Source organism: Cotesia typhae, unplaced genomic scaffold (genome assembly GCF_013202065.1).
Source record: "Cotesia typhae breed Kobodo isofemale line unplaced genomic scaffold, CoteBio_Ctyphae contig_48, whole genome shotgun sequence".
NCBI classification, from domain to species: Eukaryota; Metazoa; Arthropoda; class Insecta; order Hymenoptera; family Braconidae; genus Cotesia; species Cotesia typhae.
Window position 1 is genome coordinate 12,405,373 of NW_027423756.1, and position 22,680 is coordinate 12,428,052.

The 22,680-nt window shown below is 27.6% G+C and overlaps 1 protein-coding gene across 13 annotated transcripts in view; it reads right to left on the reverse strand.

Annotated features, from left to right (window-relative positions):
• Nucleotides 1-596: 596 nt before the first annotated feature.
• The window catches only part of Rhogap19d (Rho GTPase activating protein at 19D), a 120,866-nt gene continuing 98,782 nt past the window's right edge, over nucleotides 597-22,680 (reverse strand). For 8 of the 13 annotated variants that reach the window (XM_074246720.1, XM_074246724.1, XM_074246723.1 and 5 more), the window contains 15 exons: nucleotides 22,476-22,583; nucleotides 20,154-20,271; nucleotides 19,458-19,541; nucleotides 14,660-14,869; nucleotides 12,716-13,072; nucleotides 12,382-12,546; nucleotides 11,658-12,038; nucleotides 11,436-11,574; nucleotides 10,998-11,122; nucleotides 9,353-10,198; nucleotides 8,567-8,687; nucleotides 8,108-8,168; nucleotides 6,023-6,276; nucleotides 4,024-4,268; nucleotides 597-3,472 (listed from right to left, as the gene is read on the reverse strand). In XM_074246720.1, coding sequence (XP_074102821.1) covers nucleotides 2,453-3,472; nucleotides 4,024-4,268; nucleotides 6,023-6,276; nucleotides 8,108-8,168; nucleotides 8,567-8,687; nucleotides 9,353-10,198; nucleotides 10,998-11,122; nucleotides 11,436-11,574; nucleotides 11,658-12,038; nucleotides 12,382-12,546; nucleotides 12,716-13,072; nucleotides 14,660-14,869; nucleotides 19,458-19,541; nucleotides 20,154-20,271; nucleotides 22,476-22,583 — 4,234 coding nt within the window. In that variant the 3' untranslated portion in view covers nucleotides 597-2,452. Of the gene's footprint in view, nucleotides 3,473-4,023; nucleotides 4,269-6,022; nucleotides 6,277-8,107; nucleotides 8,169-8,566; nucleotides 8,688-9,352; nucleotides 10,199-10,997; nucleotides 11,123-11,435; nucleotides 11,575-11,657; nucleotides 12,039-12,381; nucleotides 12,547-12,715; nucleotides 13,073-14,659; nucleotides 14,870-19,457; nucleotides 19,542-20,153; nucleotides 20,272-22,475; nucleotides 22,584-22,680 lie in introns of those variants that run through there. The other 5 variants (XM_074246733.1, XM_074246729.1, XM_074246722.1 and 2 more) reach the window with 4 other exon arrangements.

Sequence of the window (22,680 nt, forward strand, 5' to 3'; positions counted from 1 at the left end):
ACTTAACGCGGGAACTTTAAAAAATTTTTAAAAAGCGCTATTCAAATTTCTAGTTTTTAAAAAATTTTTTTGCTAATTTATCTGTTATAAAATACTTAAAATTATTAAATATATATTAAATTAATTTTTCATATAAATTTTAGGAAGGTAATTAAATAAAAAAAATATTATTTTACTGGGGAAATATTTAAAATGATATTTATTTACAAATTGAATATTTTGTTGTCCGTCCAACAGTTTACAAGCTGCATTAATAAATAATACAATCACAATCTCTATAATTAGCAATAAAAAATAAATAAGTCCTAATAAATTTCGAAGAAATTAAAAAAAAAAAAAAAAACCAAATATTCTGTTCAATCCGTTTAATTATTTACAGTTAATAAAAACCATCTAAATATAACATTAAATCTTCAATTCAATAAAAACAGAAAATTAATTTTATCGCTGAATTTGTTTAACATTTTAAAATTAACAATTTCGGCAAGATAGCAAGATTACTTATTTTGCCATTAATTTTAAAAATTTATTAGACATATCCTTAATAGTCTCGTGACTTAATGAACAATTTATCAATACTAGAAAATTGAACGCGCTTCTATCAAAATGTTTATTTTATTTATCGAAAATTTAATTAATCAATATTTTTACAAATTTAACTCATTAATATTTAATCGTTGCCAAAGTGGCGACCATAGCAACGAAAAGCGGCAACAATAAAAACGTCACATGAATTTTTTAATAAAAGATAAATACGCAAGATATTATGAAGCTTTACATTGGTCTTTTTAGTAAATAATTTCGATGATTGATGCATTGGACATAATAACTAGGGATTGCGTCTTAAAAATATTTATTTATTTATATTAATGATTATCAATTATTAAAAATTAAATTCTTAAATAATTAGACACTTTTATAATTACGATCACAATTTTTATATTTTTTTATCATTAAATGTAATCGCTATTAATTATCAAATTTGTGTCGTTACCATACCAGTTACAATGATAATTACTTGAATAAATTTATTTAACACAATTGCACCTTCAACGTTGTAAACACAAGCTTTTATAATAATAGTAATAGCGCAGCAGCCTCGTATAGACATTAATTATATATTCAATATCTTATTTCGTTTTTTTTAATTATTTTTTCTCTTTAACTGTAATTATATTTACAGTTACAAACTAAATTATTTATTAATTGATTGATTGATTAATCTACTGTAATACAATAAGCATCAAAATTTATCACATCACGTACTTATTATTTCTTTTATCGTTAAAAGTATAAAAAGAAAGTATTAAATTTAATTCAATTGTTCTTAATACATTGTTTTTTTTCTTAATAATTAATTTTTTCTTATACAATAATTCGTTAACATTATTATCAGAATTTTCATAACTAAGATTAATCATCATGTAATATACAATGCATTACTATAATTATAATTATAAATCTTTATAAATATGTACAATTTATTGTTTTAATAAAATTATTTTTAGATCGACATGATTGTAATTGCGGCTTAAATATCAACCGCGTCAGATGACAACATAATTTTTTTTTATTACTTAATTAATAAACTCTTGCATTCAATGAACAGTGTAGCAAAGTCGCGGAATTATTATAAAATTTTTTCGAAAGTTTAGCGTTTTATCAATAAGTGGGAAGTATATATTTTATAATATTTATTTTATTATTTACAAAAAGATGTTGATGTGATTTAAATTGACAGTATTGATAATTTTCTTTTCAATCTTCATTACGGTTAATTAATATCGCTTGACATATTATTTTTCGCGTATAAATAGATTTATTTTTTATTTATCAATACTTTTGAATTTTTTATTATTAAATGCATGATATGAATTGATTTTTTGCAAACTTAATGATTTCTATAAATAAAAAAAAATTAATTTTCGTAATTGTAAAATTAAAAAAAAATTTTGTATCTTGTAAACTATTGACATTTAAAAAAAAAAAAAAAAAAAAGCTCACTCCGATATTACACTCATCGAAACCTTTCATTTGAGTACCCACATCAATTTTTCATATATTTATATATTTTACATATATGTATATATGAAAAATATATAATAAATGCATGTGGGTACTCAAATGAAAGCCCTAGATAAGAGTAACATCAGGATAAGCTTATAATTTTAAAAATGTCAATATTTAAAAAAGTACAGTGTAATTTAACAAAAGTTATTATTTAATGAAACAAAATTTTGTTTATTTATAATTCACAATTCTTGCTAGTTATCATAATTTATTTTTTTAATACTCGTAATTGTAAAATGAATTTAAGTAAAAAATTTTGCCATAATTAAAAAAAAAATCTTGGTAAAAAAAATGTATTAAAAAATCATTTTTAGTAAAATTAATAAAAAAATTGCGCAATCATTTTTATGTTTAATTAATTAAATAGCTTAATGTAAAAACATTAGACGTGACTTTCAAGAGGTACTTTAAAAACTTTCGAAGCTAAATTAGCGTCGGGTAGCGACTGTGGTCTTGCATTGGTGACGTTAAAAACAACATTACTTGGTCCACGGAAGCTAACTTCAATAAGGAAACTTGTGTCAGCAACATTAACGCGATTACTGCTCAAATCCGGTGAACTAGTTCTCAGTTGGCTTTTCTTGGGTTTATTATCATTTTTAATAATTCGCTCTGTCTCAGACTGTAATTTATTATCCAACCAATGAACCTTGTCAAAGTCCTTAGTACCACCCACAGTATGTCGTCGCTTAATCGATCGCTCGGGCATGCCATTTTTTCGCTTGAGCTTGGTGGCGCTTTCTTTCCTGACAGATTGCCTTCGCTTGCTGATATTGCACTCTGTTTTTTCTGTTTTAGTTAACGACTCCGATCGCTTCAGCTTCATATTCGGCGACTCTGATCTCTCAGCGTGTTTATTCAAGCTCTCAGAACGTTTCAATTTGCCGTTTGTAGGAGAAGCCAGTCTATCAGAATGTTTATTCAAACTTTCAGAGCGCTTCAATTTCGAAGAAGCTATTTCCGTCCGTTTATTCAATGATTCTGATCGTTTTAATCGAGAGCGCGACTCATTTGCCTGGCTGCTCAAGCTCTCAAATTTTTCCAGCTTGTTTGAATACGACGAATCCATTATCGTTTTGTCCTCTGATTGCAAATTGTTGCTGTCATTTTGAGAAATTGACTTAGCTTCATCGTTGTGCTGCGAATTAGATGCCGATTCATTTTCTTGGCTCTTGTTTTTCGTCTCAAAACGTTTAGATTTGATGGGTATTTTTGATGGGTTTTCATCTTTCTCAGTTGCGTCCAAAAGTGATCCACCGTCTGATGAGTCGGTTGCTGTTGTACTTATTTCAGATGTTTTTCTGTGAACATTGCGATCGTTATCAGGCCTGCTTAATTCTCCTTTTGATTTTTTTGTAATCTCGGCGACCGTCAAGTTTTTTTCTTTCTCCAGTAGTGTATCCTAAAATTAATTATATTCATTAATTTTATTCAATTTTGTTAATTAATTTTGTTTAATTTTTTTAATTAATTTTAATGATTAATTTTATTTAATTTCTTTAAATAATCTAAATTATTAACAGTATAAGCTTAACAAAAATGACCTTGTATCTTGTGAAATATTGATATTTTTAAAGATATGAGCTCATTTCGATGTTACACTCATCAAGACCTTTCATTTGAGTACCCACATAAATTTTTCATATATTTATATACATTATATATATATATATATATATATATATATATATATATATATATATATATATATATATATATATATATGAAAAATATATCAAAAATGCAAGTGGGTACTCAAATGAAAGCTCTTGATGAGTGTAACATCAGGATGAGCTTATATCTTTAAAAATGTCATTATTTAAAAAAATACAGTGCAATTTAACAAAATGTATTTTTTAATAAAACAAAATTTTAATTTGATTAATTAATTCAATTAAAAAAAATTTTTTTTTTATCAAATATAAATTAAAAAAAAAAAAAAAAACTACTTACGGTCTTCGTGCGAACCAAAATATTTTTATCAATATGAGCTTTATGAAGACTTGGGTCACGATAAACTTCAGGTGATCTTGTAGACTGATTACAATCATTATCATTATAGTTGGATTGTTTATTGTAAGAATTAGCAGTACCGGTACTATTGTTCTCAGTAGACGATACCAGCAGATTTGATGGATTCACAAGAGATTTCCATTTTCGATCGAACGTCGACGTAAGACTGGTCAAGAGATCGCTCCCTGAAAGCAAACAAAAATCTTTAATAATTATTTACACTACCCTTAAATCAGCTATTAAAAAAAATTATATAAAATACACTCAAAGCTTTAATTTTAATTAAAAAAAAATAATAATAATGTCATCATGTCATTTACAAATAGTTTATATTATTCTTCATGTGCTAAAAATTAATAGAATTTTTATATTAAAAATTTTTTTAAAAAACTACGACACATATCGAGCAAACGACAGCGACAGAGCTCGTAGGCAACTAGTTTGATTATTTATAATTTATTATAATAATTTAGTTATTTTTATTTATTTCAAGAGTTATAATTAAATAGAGCATTCCTAAAATAATAATATAAAATCGATAACGACAATAAACGACAGAGCGACACAATAAACATGTAGGCAGCATATCGGCTAGTGATAAATGGCTTTTATAAAACGACACAAGTTTAGTATGTTAATAACTTGTGAATCGTATTATATATGTTGTGTAGAATATATATATATATATATATATATATATATATATATATATATATATATATATATATGTAATATAATAATATAATTCTATAACTATGATATAAACAGACTATTCAAGTCCATAACACAAGCAGGCGGTATAATAACAATTGTTATACAACAATGAGTCGCGAAATGTCGGCAGCTAAGTGTAAAATCGGATGAAGTTTGAAATTCAAACTTTTATGATGTGTGTATGTATTACAGCGTCGCAAATGCGATACATTGAATTTTTTCATTTCTATTTATTAATATATATTTTTGTAAAAATATATATTATAATTGTTGCAACGTGCAGAGGATGAAGATGATGGTGAACTGATTATCACAAAGGGGACCAACGAGCATTTTAACTCAGTGGTAATTTTTTTTTTTAAACAAGCGAAGAGGAAAAATATAATTTTTTAGAGGGTTTTAATTAAATGTGCAAAATAAATTTAATTAAAATTAAATTTTAAAGCTAATTAGTGCGTGTAAAAATAATTTTTTGTTTTTGTCTGTGATTTTTTAAGTTAATAAAAAGTACTAGTTAGACAATTTACCCGATATTTATTTTTTTGATAATTTATATTATTAAGAGAATGAGAAAAATTTTGTTTTCAGGATAGTCGTAAGATAAAATGACCTTGTATCAATGGTGAACCATTGGAATTTTTAATGATATAAGCTCATCCTGATGTTACACTCATCAAGAGCTTTCATTTGAGTACCCACATCAATTTTTCATATATTTATATATATTATACATATGTATATATGAAAAATATATAAAAAATGCATGTGGGTACTTAAATGAAAGCTCTTGAAGAGTGTAACATCAGGATGAGCTTATATTTTAAAAAATGTTAATATTTAAGAAAGTACAGTACAATTTAAGGAAATTTATTATTTAATAAAGCAAAATTCTAATCATTTATAGCTTCCACGTAGTGACCGCTAGGTTGTTAATTATCATAATTTAATTTTTTTAATACTCGAGATAAATTGCCAACTTTTACCTTTGTACTGTTTAATTATTTCGACTATTTGTATTTCTTCAGCATAAAAAGTCAGCAATAAAAAATGCAAGAAAAAAATAAAGCGAAAAAAACTAAAATGGAGAGGAAGAATATAAATGAAGTAAATGCGTGAAACAAACTGGTAAAAAGTCAATAAAAAAAGTAAAATAAATCGGAAGCCATTCTGGATCTAGCCGTCAGTAGACATCGGACATGGAAGAGATTCCAGGAGTCCGATTTACCTCTGAGGAATTTGTTCAAAGTCTTGGAGGACGGCCCGGCCCCGAGCCCTGACTCTGACACCCTTGGCTCGGAGAGTTGTAACGGTGGTGATGATGAGGATGATGCTGCAGAGCAGGTGGTGGTTGAGGGGTCGGTGGCGGTACGGGGTTCGGGTGGTTGTGGGGCCGGTGTCTTCGTGGAGGCGCTACTGGCGCCTGCAGAACCGTGTAGATGGGACGATATGTAGCACCAAAAACTCGGGGTTGCTGTGTGCCTACGCGTCAACGTTATCTCATCGTCAATCCGACATTATCGCACCTTTACTCATCTTTTCCACACAACTTTTCACTTTTATTTCATTATTATTCTTTTATATTAAGTATAAGTTAGAGCAACTAGCCGATCAAACTTTTTAGAAAATCGTATACGGAAAAAAATTATCTTTTTATTAAAGCTGAATTTTTTATTTTATACTACTTGTGCAATACTATTTTTTCCGTATACTTTTACAAGTGTACGGTCCATATTTTAATTATTATTAATTTTTTTTTTTTGTGAAAAAATTTTTAAATAATTTTAATTACTATTTTTTTTGTATGAAAAATTTTTTTAATAATCTATATTGAATCTTGATTTGAATTTGTGCCTTTACGAGATTTCATATCATTCTCACCGATCAATTTATTATAATAAGTATTTAGGCTACATTCAAAAATATTTTATCTCTAGATACATAATGAAGAAATGACCTTGTATCTTGTGAACTATTGAAATTTTTAAAAATATAAGCTCATCCCGTTGTTACACTCATCAAGACCTTTCATTTGAGTACCCACATCAATTTTTTATATATTTTATATATTTATATATATGTATAGATGAAAAATATATGAAAATGCATGTGGATACTCAAATGAAAGCTCTTGAAGAGTGTAACATCAGAATGAGTTTATATTTTTTAAAAATGTTGATATTCAAAAAAGTACAGTGCAATGAAACAAAATTTATTATTTAATAAAGTAAAATTTTAATTTTTTTCTTATAAAAATTAAATTTTTTTTTTTTTAATAATTTTTCTTCAATGATCAAAAGAAATAAAAAATTATTTCCCTTTTTCCACCGATGATTGAGTAATATTCTTTGCAACGTTGACTAAACATCCAAAGAACATGAAAGAAGTTAAATGTTTGTCTTAAGATTAGACCGTACACAAGTAAAGCTGTAAAGTAGTATCACCCAGTACAGCATCCACCGGATAAGCAGGCAAAAGATTATTTAGTAGTGGAGAATTCGCGTCATTAGAGCGTAACAGACAAATTTACGCAAGCAGATCAGCCAGGCAGATTTATATTAGGCAGACAGATGACAAACAGCCGTTTAAGCGAGTAAAATAGATTATCATTTTTATTTATCATTTTTTTTTTCTGCTTTTTACTTTTCATCGGATTATAATAATTGGATTAAGGATTTTTGTTTTACTAAGCGTGCTTTGCGTTCTATCATCGCATTTGCAACGCAGAATGTGCGCATACGTAAATAATAAGTGTTAATTTTAATTTTTAATTGTAAGTAGCTTTAAATAATAATTAATAACGATTAAAGTAAAGTGTAATACTGATTATTATTATTTTTATTTTTCTTCTCTCTGGTGATTTGTGTCCGGGATTAATTTAATAAGAATTAAAATTTTTATCTTTTTAAAATTCTATTCTAGCAATTTTATTATTTTATTTTATTTTTTTTGAGATATTAATCTGAGAAGACGCTCCAAGAATCCTAACTAATGTTTTTCTAATATAATAATCAATGAGCATTTCTTGGTTCATAGAAGCATATAATAACTGATAAATTTTCAAGATAAAATAATAGTAATAATAATTCTAACCATGCATTGTTGATAATTATTATTATAACAATCGTGAAGAAAGGTACGAAAGCATCGGCGCTATTATTAAATAAAATAACTAATTTAATTCGATGAGTCGATTGATATGAATATAATAAATAAAAGTAGATGATTGATGTATTGTAAATATAATATATATAATCAAATGCTAGCAACGATTGTTTGGATATATATTTAAAGATTAATAATATAAAAGTACCTAACAAGCTTTCTGTTTATAGTAAGTATCTTCTGTGTCCAGTGAAGAAAACAAGATCCGGCTACTCATCGACCGTCAGAAGCGAATTTTAAGAAGAGAAAATATACAGAGAGAATAAATTTTTTTTTTTTTTATCAACTATTGTGCTGAGCTAATTGATTATCCAGTTTTTTAATGTTTTTAATGGGAAAGAGTGAGAAAAAAAATTAAAAATAAAACATTACAGCAGGTAGACAGTAAAAGACAATGCTAAGGGATTTAATTTTGGTACACGCGATGAGTTGATGCCATAAACTCAAACTCATGTTTAAAGAGACTTAAATCTTGAGATTTAAGTTATTATTTTGTAAATTGGGTGTGATAAATTTTTATTCAACAGTTCACTAAAGCAACACGATTTTTTAGAATTTTAATTTAATTTTTTTTTTTTTGTTAAATAGAAAATATTTAAATACTGACCATCGTCTGAGATGTCGCCGGGTATGCCGCGAGTTTGATGTGATGGTGATGGTGATGTGTGGACTTCATGAAGCGAATCTAAACTGCCGTATCGAGTTGGTGCCAATGACTCCATTGATGACTATAAATGATTTAAATTTTGTTTAATATTTTTTCTTATGATTAATTTTCCTAAATGTGGATAGTGATTTTTTTTTTTTAAGTACACACACAGATAAAATTTTTATTGGTTCAAGTAAATTTTACTTAATTCAAGTTAATTTTTTTTTTTCAGTGCAGGTAAAAGCATTAAATTTTTTCAGTTGATAGTGAAACTGAGATATTTTATTCCAGAATACGAGCGTGCATTAATTTATCAGTTACGTGGGATTTAAATATTTATTTCTACTATTGATAAATATATTATGTAATTAAAAATATTTTCGTGGGATTTGAGGTATATTTATATTTTTATTCCCAGAACCGTATCTTTGAATTAATTTACTAATCAAGTTTAATAGTTAGTCTTTTGAATAAAATAAATGTTACTGCAATATCTAGAAAAATAATAGCTCATAAATAAACTGAAGAATTTTATTTTTATAATAATATTAATTAAAATTTTTTTTTCTATTTTCTTTCATAAATTTTTACTGGTTCATCCAATTTTTTTTTTTTACGGTCCAAAAATTATCAAAGTAAAAAAATTGTAATTTTTTATCATAAATGCGCCGTAAAATCAAGAAAAATAAAAAAAAAATTTTTTAAATAATTACCAAAAAAAAAAAATCTCAAAATCGAACTCACCTCTTTATCAGTCTTGAATTTTTTGACAATCCCATTATTAATTTTCTTGCCAATGAGACTGGTAAGTTGATTAGTAGCGAGTGCTTTTTGCCTAGCAGTGGGTTGTTGTTGTACAGTGAGAGACAATGGCGTCAATCTTGTAGTAGATTTGGACCTATGAGTATCAGCACCGCTATCACCACTGGATCTCTCAGCAAGCCTGTCGTTTAAATTGGACAATCGATCAGTGAGATAAGGAGCCCCAACAGCGTTATCTATGATCCCATCAAGGATATCGTCGTTCTCCATCTCTCTCTTGGCAAGTTGCCATTCCATTTCTATTCTCCGTCGTTCTTCTTCCCGTTTTTCCGCTTCGCGTCTCTGGCGATGCTGGTCACGTTGCAGCATTGCTTTTGTCTCCTGCTCGAACCTACGGATTCTTTCCTGCGTAGTCGCACTCAACCCGGCGTAGGTACGTATCGCCACCTCGTCATTACTCTGCTTCGTGTCGTTTGACAGATTCGAGATCGTCGAGACGGTATCCAAGCTGCCTGAGCCAATATCACAAGATAGTCGCGAAGAATCTAAACTAAGAGTTGTAGAAAGTTGAGATTGCTGCTGCTGCTGCTGCTGCTCTTGTTGCTGGTGTTGGGTTGATGGACTGCCGGGATACTTGGACCTGCTTGACATGGAAGAACTGTTCTGAGGACTTGAATTAGCGCTGCTGATCACTGTGTTGTCATTCGTATGCGTTGGCTGACTTTTTGTCTCATGCATCAGTACCATTTCGCTCACTGAGCATTGTCGCTCATTCAACGCCATACTTTGCCGAATTACTCCCAATGATTCGTCTTGCTTAGCTTTCGTCTGTACAAAAAATTTTTTTATTTAAAAAAATTGTTAGCATTGATTTTTAATTTGTGCGACATAAAAATGAATGAGTTATTTACAGGTTTGGATAAAATTATTTGGTATAAAATTTTTATTATTAATTAATATCATATCTATACTATAATAATTCAATATGTACTGATTATGTATTTAATGATGATGATCCTTAGGGAGTACTTGCTCAAGGATCAAAATTTAATAAATAAATAAAATAAAATAAAAAATTAAGGAAGTATTCTGGTCTAAAAATTTGAAAAAATTGATTTTTTTTTTTCATGTTTTCAAAGCTTAACCCTTTAAGAATATCTCGTTCCAGATGTCATAAGGGCGTATACCGGCAAAAGGTCCTAGTGAAAAGCCATAAGGGCGTATAATAAAAATTCTATTTTTTTTCTAAGTCCAAAAAAATTTTTAGCTTGAAGAAAATTTTTTTTTTGCATTTCTGCACAAATTATGAAAAAGTAAATTTTTTTTTTTTATATTTTTGTGCTAATTTATTAGCTGCTAACTTTTTGAATATTTAATTGTTTTTTTTTTTCTGTATTCTTGAAATATTAATAAATGTCTTATAAAAAATGAATAGTAAAAATATTAATTGCCTTTTTTCTACGGCACTTCAAAAATTACCTTAAATTCAAGCTCCTGGACCAGAGTACCCCCTTAAAATTTTTTAATGACACAAATAATAACAATAATAATTTAATTAAATAAAATTAAAGCGTAATTCAGTTACCAAATAATTTCTCCTTGCCTTATTATAAAATATTAAACAAACCTTTTCGTCTTCATGATCTTCACTCTCCTGCTCCTCTTGACCTTTCCTCCGCCTTTGAATCTTTCTGTTAGCTGCGGATATGATTGAAGATACAATGTCCTTAGCTGAGACCATTTCACGCATGCCTGTTAGGGTAACACGTAAAAAAAAAGCAACCAAAAATAAATATGACGGGAGTAATGCTTTAAAATAAAATAAGTAGATAATATGACAGGATTTATGAAGTATAACTCTAACTGATGATTAAATTAAAATAAAAAGCATTGTGCTCGAAATAAAAGGTGACTAATTTGATTATATACAAAACATTTATCTTGATAACAAAAGTGACAACTAGACAGACACGGAAAGTGATTTGATCTAGATCTAAACTAATTTATTTATTTAAAAAAATTATTACTATTTTTTTTTTCAAACAACTATTGGGTTAAAAATTACCTTCGACTTTTTGAATATTATTGAGAAGAAGGTTGTGATTGGTTGTTGTTTCTGCTTCACTGCCGTCGGCAGGAAGACTTAAATTAACGCTTAATCTACTCAAGTCGTCTAAGTCTTCTTCACAGAAGAACCAATCGACCTATTGAATTAAAAAAGATAAATTATTGTTAATATTTATCACAAATAAATAAATAAAAATAAATTAAAAAAAAAAATAAGTACATTGTTCAATAAGCTCTCGACAATCCTACACTGGTGCGACATGTCAGTAACCATTGTAACCATATTATCCCTCGAGCCACTGGCTCGTACTAAAGTCGGTCCGAATACAATTGCCAAATTTTTCGCTTCCATTTTATTAATCTCACTGTGCTCGACAACTTTTTTCAAATGGAACATTAAATACTTGAGAGTTTCAAAATGGTGCTCAGGTAAATCTCTCAAAAGTTTTCTAATTGTTGCCATTCTTCTTTGGGGATCTTCTATTTTGTCAGCATCAATGAACATTGGATATAATTCTGCTGTTAATAACGAATCGGGAAGTTGTCTGAAGAATGATTTTAACAACGACGAAATTACATTAACATCACTCCATCTTGGATCCTAAAAAAAATTAAATAATAATCTATATTATTAAGAGAATAAGAAAAAAATTTTTTTCCAGGATAGTCATGTGATAAAATGACCCTGTATCTTGTGAACTATTGAGATTTTTGAAGATCTAAGCTCATCCTGATGTTACACTCGTCGAGACCTTTCATTTGAGTACTCACATTAATTTTTCATATTTTTCATATATATATGTATATGAAAAATATATCAAAAATGCATGTGGGTATTTAAATGAAAGCTCTTGATGAGTGTAACATCAGAATGAGCTTATATCTCTAAAAAAGTCAATACTTAAGAAAGTACAGTGCAAAAAAAAATTAGATAAATAAATTACCTGTAAGTTAATATTTTCAAAGCCTTTATTAACACTCTCAGTAAGTTGTGATATAGCTGCAGTATTTCCAGGCACTCGATAAATTCCAATAACTTCAAGACCCCTCGCTTCGACGATACTGGTACACATTTCAACAATCAGCGGCACGAACTCCGAGAATGAGGACTAGACGACAAACGATTTAGTGTTATTACAAGATAAATGGAGCCCAATTGGCACAAGTACGGTAAAACTTTAGCGTTCATCATACCAGTTCAAGCAATATAAAATAAAATAATACTGGCACAAGTAGCCAAGTAATATAATCTTCAAGCTAGAGCAACTAAGTACTCACCACCGGGCACAATTCCAACGGAACTTTGAAAGTAGCACCCTCGGGCTGTAACTGCGCCGTCGGCGACGACGGGGAGCCGGCCTGACCATGCATCTTTCTGAGTTGTTTAGCAACGCGGCCTTTCCACGTCTTAGATTTCGGGGACTGCAGCGGCTCGACTGTCTGGCTGGGTTTGCGGGTTTTATTGACAGGTGATTGACCAGTTGGCGAACGATTGCGGAAAGACGTTAACTTTCTAATGCCTTTGTGACCTGGCAGTGGACTTAGCCGTTGGCCTCCAGCTGGACTGCCACTTGGTGTTGTTGGTCCAGGTGTTTGTGGCACTGCTTGCTGTTTCGTCGTACTTGAATTGCCGTCCTGATACATTGCAATTAGTTTATTATTATTCACATGACATAGTTATTATTGTGCGACGTAAATATTGATGAGTTTATATTTTATTCAAGGTATCTCTTTGATTTTTAATACGATAATTTTTATTTTATTAATAATTTATATATAAAATTAATTATATTAAAAAAAAAATTTTAGGTAAAAAATTTGATAAAATTTTGGAGTACAAAAATTTTATTGAAATTTTTTTCTAAAAAAATTTTTTATATTTAATTATTTTAGCCAAAATCTATATTTTATATTATTAAAAAATTATAGATAATAGGCTGCATTCGAAAATGCTCTATCTCTAGATAAATAATTGAGTAATGACTTTGTATCTCGTGAACTATTGACATTTTTGAAAATATAAATTCATCCCGATGTTACACTCATCAAAACCTTTCATTTGAGTACCCACATCAATTTTTCATATATTTATATATATTATATATATGTATATATGAACAATATATCAAAAATACATGTGGGTACTCAAATGAAAGCTCTTGTTGAGTGTAAAATCGGGATGAGCTTACATCTTCAAAAATGTCAATAATTAAAAAAATACAGAGCAATTTAACAAAAGTCATTAATTGAATAAAACATAAATAAAGGCCTAGAAAAGTAGGTGAGGGTTTAAATAGTAATAAATAAAATGAAATTAATAATTTAACGTCATGCTTAGATTTCAATTGTCGTGAATGCCAACAATTAAAATTTCTCTCCAAATACGTATTAAAGTATTCATTGTCGATTGTTAAAAGCTACCGGTGACGTTTAAAAAAAAAAAAGCATTGTATTAAATTGAAATAAAATGTTAAATTGTCGGTAGATAAGCCGTAACTCAACTGTGATTATTCCTATGACAATAAGTCAAATAAATAATTGAAAATATTTAGCGGAAAACTATTAAATGTACTTAAGCAATTACGAATGAATGGATAAAACGTGTTTTGAATGTTTATGGGAATCGTATGGTGAGTATCGGTATACATACACCGGGAACATTTAACAGTCTATTAGCATAACCATCTAGTTTGAGCAGCGCGCGACAACAATGTGCCAATTAAGTCGTGATAACGGTCGAGACCAAGAAATATCCGCGGGCGATACTATTACTATTTCTTCTTCTCGTTAAATGTTAATTTGCTTTACGTTTACGAATAATAAAATATAGATTTAGATTCGTTAGACCACGGCCTCGATATACAGTTTAAAAAATTATGTTTTGTAATTTATTGTAGGCATTACAATTTTTAAATTATTATTTTTATCTTAACTACTTCGATTAATTTTTATGCCGATATATTTCATAACTTTTTTTTTTTCAATTAAATCATATTAGAATAAAATTTATAAACAAAATTTTTTATGATATTAAAGTTAGCAGTCACAACCATTTAAAATTTTTTTTTAACAAATAAATTTGTTCAGAAAAATTATTTTTTAAAAATTTTTACATGTCAATTTTTTTTCCTAATTTTTTTTGCGATTATTAAATTAATTAAAATAAATTTGCTGAAAAGAAAAAATTTATTTTTCTATTTAAAAAATGGGTTAAATGATTACCAAAGTCTTTTCAGCTGCAGCATGCTTATGAAGTGCTCTCAGCCAAAGAGCCATCGATGCAGCGTCGTCAGTTTGCAGAAGCACTTCCGCACTTGTATTAGCAACACGGAATACATGTTTCCTCTTAGTGTAATCGTCAGCTACGTCTACCAGAGAACATCTCACGTCGACATGTTGTCCTACGTCACTATCACTCGTTGCTGATGGACTCTGAAATTTTATTTTTCACATCACTATTTTATTATTTTAAAAATAAAAAAAAATATCCACAATTGCAAGATCTTCAATAAACAATCAACTTTTGAATAATTTGTATTATTAAAAAAATAACAAAGATTTTAACTGTACTTTTTTAAATATTGACATTTTTTAAGATATAAGCTCACTTTGACATTACACTCATCGAGACCTTTTATTTGAGTACCCACATCAAATTTTCATATATTTCATATATTTATATATTTCACAAATACCATATATATATATATATATATATATATATATATATATATATATATATATATATATATATATATATATAAAATATATAAAAAATGCATGTGGGTATTTAAATGAAAGGTCTTGATGAGTTTAACATCGGGATGAGCTTATATCTTTAAAAACGTCAATATTTATAAAAATCCAGCGCAATTTAACAAAAGTCACTATTTAATAAATCAAAAATTTATTTATTTAAAATTCACAAATCACGGCAGTCACATACTGACTGCAAATTTGCTAGTTAATAATTAAAATTAAATTTTTTAATTAATACACCAACTTGCGGATTTAAAATCCATTTTTACCCAAGATCCCGTGGAGCCCCATCTCCGTAACCGGCGACCAAAAAGGCCGTGAGTGCTAAAGTGTAGGGGAATACACGAGTAAGAACTACTGTCACTTGAACCGAGCATTTTTTTTCTAGTCATTAAAAATTTTTTAATTACTAAAAAAGTCTCTAATTTTATTTTATTTATTTTAGATATTTTATTTACACTTGTTTAATTTAACCAACACACATATTTATTTTAATATTTATTATTGAAACGTGAGCACGCGAGTATCAGTCCGCGGTGCTCGCGATTACGATGAGAACTCGTTGTCGATGAGCCGAGCTCTATTAGAGTAAGCAAAGTCCCCACTCGAGACTCCAGCCAGCAAAATATATTAAACCTTTCACCGATAGTCATTTATAAATTGTTCAATTTAATAATTCATAGTGTATAAATATAAATATAAATAGAAATAATATTGAGTGTAGTGAGCTAAAAGACTCGAGCTAATGTTAGATTGAATTAATCAGGAATCTTTGAATTATTTAACAATAAAATAAAACATTTATTTTCATTTTATTCCTACGCACCGCATCTTTTATCGGCTACAAACTCTTTTAACTCTTCGTGTCAAGGTAAAGGCTGTTTGATGATTAAAAAATACTGTCATTTAAATATTTTTTTAAGACTAAAAAATAAATTGTTGCACAGAAAAAAAGAAAAAAATTCTTGAATCAAAATAAAATTTACTCAAACTAGCACTGAAAAAAAAATTCTTGACTGGAGTGTAAATTTTCTTGGCTCAAAATAATATTAAGGAAGATTGAAAATTTTTTGAATAAAGCCAAAGTTTCTTGAGCCAAAAAAAATTTCTTCTTGCTCAAAAATAATTTTTATTTTCCTTAAAATTTTTTTAGAGTAAGAAATTTGTTTTTTGTGTGAAGAAAAATTTCTGTTTAAGAATTTTTGGTTATTACAAGTGGAGTCAACTCCAATTTAGGCCATAAATTCACATTTTTTAATTTTTTTATATTCTGCTTGTTTTTACGGCGCATTAATGATAAAAAATGTCGTAAAAAAATAAAAATAAAAATTTTGATAGCTTTTCTGCCTTTAAAAGTTTGAAAAAAAAACTAACTCATATTTTTGGATAAAATTTCTATTTTATCTTTTTTTGAAAAGTATTTTTAATTTATTTTATAAAAATTTTTATTTTATAATTTTTTAGAAAGTATAAAAAAATGAACAATTAAAAAAAAAAAAAACGTATGGTTTGACCCCACTTGTAAATAATTACCGAATTTTTCTGCTCAATTCAAAAACAAGAAATTCATCAAATGTATTTACTTGCTTCAAATAAATTTTTTTTCTGTGTGGTTTAATTATATAAAAAAAAAAAAAAAAAGTGAGTAATAAAAGAGTAGATGAAAACTAATGGCATATAATTCAAATCTAAATGAGCGAAGTATACTTTAATGAGTCAGTCTATATCCTAGCAGTAGGTATAATATAAGCACATGCTCATGTAGTTTAAATCGAGTGATAATATAACCAACAGCGTTTCCGTGTCCGGTGATACGCGAGACTCAACGTCGTGCTTGCGATTCGCGATATCATCTGATATTTCGAGCTAAAGCATTACTGCACTGGCGTGGTCTCAGTTTCCTATTTGCGTGCCATTACTATGAGCGCTACTACTCTACGCATCTTTAATGATCACTTGAACGATAGCCTCCGGCTTATACTACTTTACTTATATTATATTATATACATGTATGCACATAATAGCACTTCGTACTGGTACTAGCCTGAGTTGTAAGTCTGAGTCTGGGCATAGTTGTTCAATGTTCAATGTTCGCTGCTACAGCGTACTCCATACTAAGCGAATTATTTTATCAGCGAAAGTTTACTTATGCCCTGTAAGGACTGTTTTACTTCTCTATCCTCTACTCAGATACGAGCTTCAACACGTCAGTCTATATTACCATATTATATATCCTTTGCTTTTAAATTAATCATTACACCAATTATATTAACTTTTAATTACTTTACACACATGCACTGTCTGTATTTTATATTTAACAGAGTAATAAATGCGATTTTTTATCACCTGGTTTAATTTATTACAAATGAAAGTTTGTGATTATAATAATAATAATAGTACTATGAGGTTTTAATTTAAAAATGATAATCAAAAGTTTACTTTTTATTATTAGAAGTTTTTTTTAATTAAGTTTTAAATTTAAATAAACTAATAAATAAAGAAACATTTTTTTGGAGATGCTTAATTGAATAAATTATAAAAGCAATAAATATTATTATTTTATAATCAAAATTAATACTTGTAAGCTGAAAGGGATGATTTTTTAAGTTACTAAAATTTTTTTAGTTGAGAAAAAAATGAAATTTTTTTTAAGTAAAATTGTATTTTTATGATTTAAAAGTTTAAAAAAATTTTTATTAATGAATTACTTAAATGAAAATAATTATTTTTTTTCTGAAGTAATCTCATAAATAAATAAACAATATTTCAATGTAATAATTTCGCTAATACGTAATTAAAATTTTGTAATAAAAATATAAATAATTAATATTATTGTTAGAATTGATAAAAAGTAAAAGCTCCGAAGTTGGTTTTACTCGCGGATAAAGTGAAAAAAAAAAGCAATAAATAATAAATGAAAATAATTTGATCGAGGAACGCAGCGGTTACGCCAACGCAATTACCGAAGGATGACGAGGAGCTGGACGACGACAAATAAAAGTAAACAGCACGAGCTGCTGGTAATAAACTAGATAAGATGCCTCCACGACTTTGAGATCGAAAATCGCCGGTGTACACTATAGAGAATTAATAGTAAGATCGAGGACGATTCGATACGGGTGTTTGCCACACGTCCCTCGGAATTAATTACCCAGCGAATCGTTCAATAAGGTATCGAAACTCGTGCCTCCCCCACACTCCATACTTAATACTTAATACGTAGTCTGAATACTTGATGCACACACATGACCCTGGACTAATCAATCACACAGACAAGCTATGTTTTATTATTATTATTATTTTATTATACTGTATAGTTTGAGGACTCTAAATTATTTGGTATGAAATTTTTATTATTAATTATTATTAAAGAAGTATTCTGGTCTAGAAATTTGAAAAAATTGATTTTTTTTCATATTTTCAAAGATTAACCCTTTAAAAATATGTCTTTAGGAAAATTTTAGGAAATTCAAATTATTTTCGGAGATATGGTTGATTGCTGACGGGACGATTTTTCAAGTTCTACTGAACCGAATTACTTGAATTACTTTGGTGTAAGTCTTCTTTATAGACTTCTCTATCGCATGAACTATCCTCATCCCCAAATTTAAATATTGACTATTTTTTTTAAATTCGGAAAACTCCAAAAAAGTGGTACAAAAATAAATTTTTTCAAACAGTTGGTATTTCGTTAAAAAAAAATTATTTTTCAAGTTTTTTTTAGTTAGTACAGGAGCGGCATTACTCTAAATTAATAATTTTTTTTTCCTAGATTGCTAGGAGGGTTGGAATTGTAAGTATGATTTTTTCGAAACCTCCCACTTTATTAAATAATTTTTTAATCTATTTTTTAAATATTAATATATATCTTATAAAAAAAATGAATAGTAAAAATACTGAGTCTTTTTTTTTACCGCAATTAAAAAATTACCTTCTAGGCCAGAATACCCTCTTAAAATTGTTTAAATTTGAAAGCTCTGTTTGATTAATTAAATGTAAAAAGATAATAAAATTAAAACTCTATTTTATTTGTAGAGTACCGGTTGAGTTTTACAACCTTACAGACATTTTATTGCCTTCTTCTGAACATTAATAAGGTGAAGAATAATAAATAAAAAAAATGTTAAATCTTGTTATTAGAAAGCGTGAAATAGAACGTATGTTTCTGTATGCTTAATGATATATTATTGTGTTATCGTGTGTGTTCGCTAATTAAAATTGTTTGAAAAGGATCAAGTATTAATACACGTGAAAGACTCACCTGAGTGTGACGGTCCTTGTAAAAGTATAGGATAGGGCCACGAAGAACGCCCCACACTTGCTTCCACGAACGGTCTGTAGATCTCTAAAAAAAATTGCAAAAAAAAATAATTAGTTACTATTTGTCAACTAATTGAAATACATATCTTTATAAAAATTTTCACTCTAACTACTTATTTTTAATTAATTATATAAGGAACAACTTGTGTAATATTTTTTTAAAAATATTTCATACTTATTATATTGATAAAGATTTAATCAAAGAGATTTCACTACTTTCAATCATTAACTTTGACTTTAATTGTTTTTCAGAAGAATATTTATTAATTGGATAAATTTATAATAAAATTTTTATTTAATTATTTCTAATTCAAAAATTATGATTTTTTAGCTGAAATAAAAAAACAACTTTTATCTTTTTTTTTTTTTTTTTTTTTTTTTTTTAACTTGATTACCTTCTTTGCAAGTATTAAAAAGTGTTAAATATTTAACACAAAAAAGTGTTAAATATTTAACAAAAAAATTTTTAAGACAAAATATTGACGCAAAATTTTTTACTGTTTATTAGAAACTTAATTAAAATATTCCAGAGGAATAAAATTGACAAATTTGATAATTATGTCAAGCAATAAAATAAAATGAATTTACTTATATCGACACGGTGATAAATTAGTAAAAATAGTTTATATTTACTCACCTTGCCATCAAGTACAGTAAACTTGACGTGAAGGGATCCTTCTCGCTCGACCGGTTCGACGTCCTTCGGCGTCCCGGCGCTGCATGTGGTATTACTATGTGTATTTGCGATGCTGTTACTGCAAAAACATGTACACAAAAGTCATTAAAATTTACATAAATATTTATTTTAATTTGTTATTATTATTACTATCATTCGTATTCGATAGAAGAATTTGATGTTTTCTGATTAAAAATGATATTATTTGACTGATATTTATGTATTTATGATTGTTATCACTTCTATCGATTAATACATAAATTATTAGACGATGCAAATCTTGCCGAGCAGTATTACCTGATTAATAATAAAAATTTTAAATATTAATATCGATAATAAACCTAAATAGTTATTCGTTGCAATAAATTTACACAGGTTGCACACGTACACCGTTATAGTCTCGGTAGTTCCATATAAACATTGACAAGACACATCAATATATTTTTTTATTATTTATCTTTAAACTGCAACAAGCAGTGAGTACACGTGACAGTTTATGGTAGTGCGGGTAAGTAAATAACGTGACGGAATTTACAATTTCTAGCTGCGTATTATGTACAAACGTTAGCACACAACCATTTTATATTAAACTTGTGTTTATTTTATTATTTTATAATTATTATTTATATTTTGTTATATTATGTGTTATGTATACCTTGTACAAACTATAATCTTGTTGATTTATTTTTAATTGTATAATTATTAATTAATCTATTGATAGTAGAAGTTTAATGTCCTTATTTATTACTCGGATAGTTATCTGATATGTTAGCGCTAATAAATCGTAACTCAGAATTTTTTTGGATTTAAATACAATGAAAAATTTGTTGCAATTTATAAATTACATAATTTTTTTTAAATTTAGTTTATAGGATCAATAAATCACACTATTTATTTCATGCATTTGTGACTTAACAAATTATGCTGATAACATTTTATCTATTATTAGTATTATTTATTGAAAATTTTTATCCATTTAAATTATTACTAGAATTTTAATACCATAAATGATTAATTAGATTTAATTGTAAAGTAAAGGGATAATTATTTATTTAAATTTATTAAGATAAGCGCTTTAGATATAAAATTTTTAATTTGTACTTTTAGCGAAGTTAATAAAAAATTTTATTTGAAATTTAAAAAAGATCTAAATTATTATTATCTATTAATATTATTAATGTAAATCTAAAACTATTGCGACAACGTGGGTGGTTAACATAAATTGGTTGTTTAATTACATAATCTTCGGCCTGTAATTATTTTTTACTTTTAATTGTTTTGTTATTCTATTATGTGATCAATAAAAACATAAACTCAGCGAACTACGAGCTTGTTAGCAATCGAGTACGAGGGAAAGTTATATTCTTTTATATTAGGACCAACCGAAACGGAACGAAACCAACGCGGAATAAAAGTGTACACAGAGAGTAAATGTACTTTGTAAATGACAATAAATTCTTCGAGAAATTAAAAATGGAAAATTTCCGCCCTTAAATCGGTTAGTTTTATTATTAGTAGAGTTTATTATATTATAAAAATAATCGGTAATTATTTACAAGTCATGTTAAATTTTTTTTTAATCAAATTTATCAAATTATTTTTTTAAATTGTTTGTTTTTTTATGTATTTTCAAAAAAAAAAAAAAAAAAAAAATCAAAAAAGATAAAATAGAAATTTTATCCAAAAATATGAAAGCTAATATTTTTTTCCGACTTTTAAAGACAAAAAAGCTATCGAAATCTTTATTTTTTTTTATTTTTCACAATTTTTCACAAGTGAAAATTTTTTTGATTTTTTTTGTAATAATTTATTTAATAAAAAAAAAATTTTAAATGTTGGCTAACTTAATTTTCGTCCAAAATAATTATACTGAAGTTAGCTGACAGCTTTCAATTTTTTAAATTCTCATGAAAAATCAATTACAATACTAAAGAATGCTTCTAAAAATTTTTTCTGATAATTTTCATATGTGGAATTTTTTAATTAAATTTTTTTCATATCAATTTAATTGTTATAAAATTTCAAATGTCTTTTAACTTCAATATTATTTAAAATATAGTTGATTTTACTTGTAAATAATTATCAAATAATCACACTGACAAAAACAAACAAAATTTAAAACCCAATCGCTCTCATAGTTTTTTCGTCACTATTTTTCCTGAGCAATTGTTCATACGTAAGATGCATAAACAAAAAGTAGATCAAAAATGCACGTTGGTTGTTTTGATTTGTAATTTTTAAAATTTTTTGCTCGTCTTCATGCGACAAGTCGATGAGTCTCACCGATGGTAGTGACGGTGCAGTGATGCAGCTTGAGTAACATCCTCGAAGATTCGCCGAAGTGGCGTAATGTCGCTAGGAAACAGTGGCGGTCTCCATCGCCTGTGTACGCTGGAATCATGCACATTGCCAATACCTGAAAGTTGCGTGATGCACGCAAGGGGACCAATTTTTTTTGTTCTCTCAAATGAATCGAGGAAATGAATTC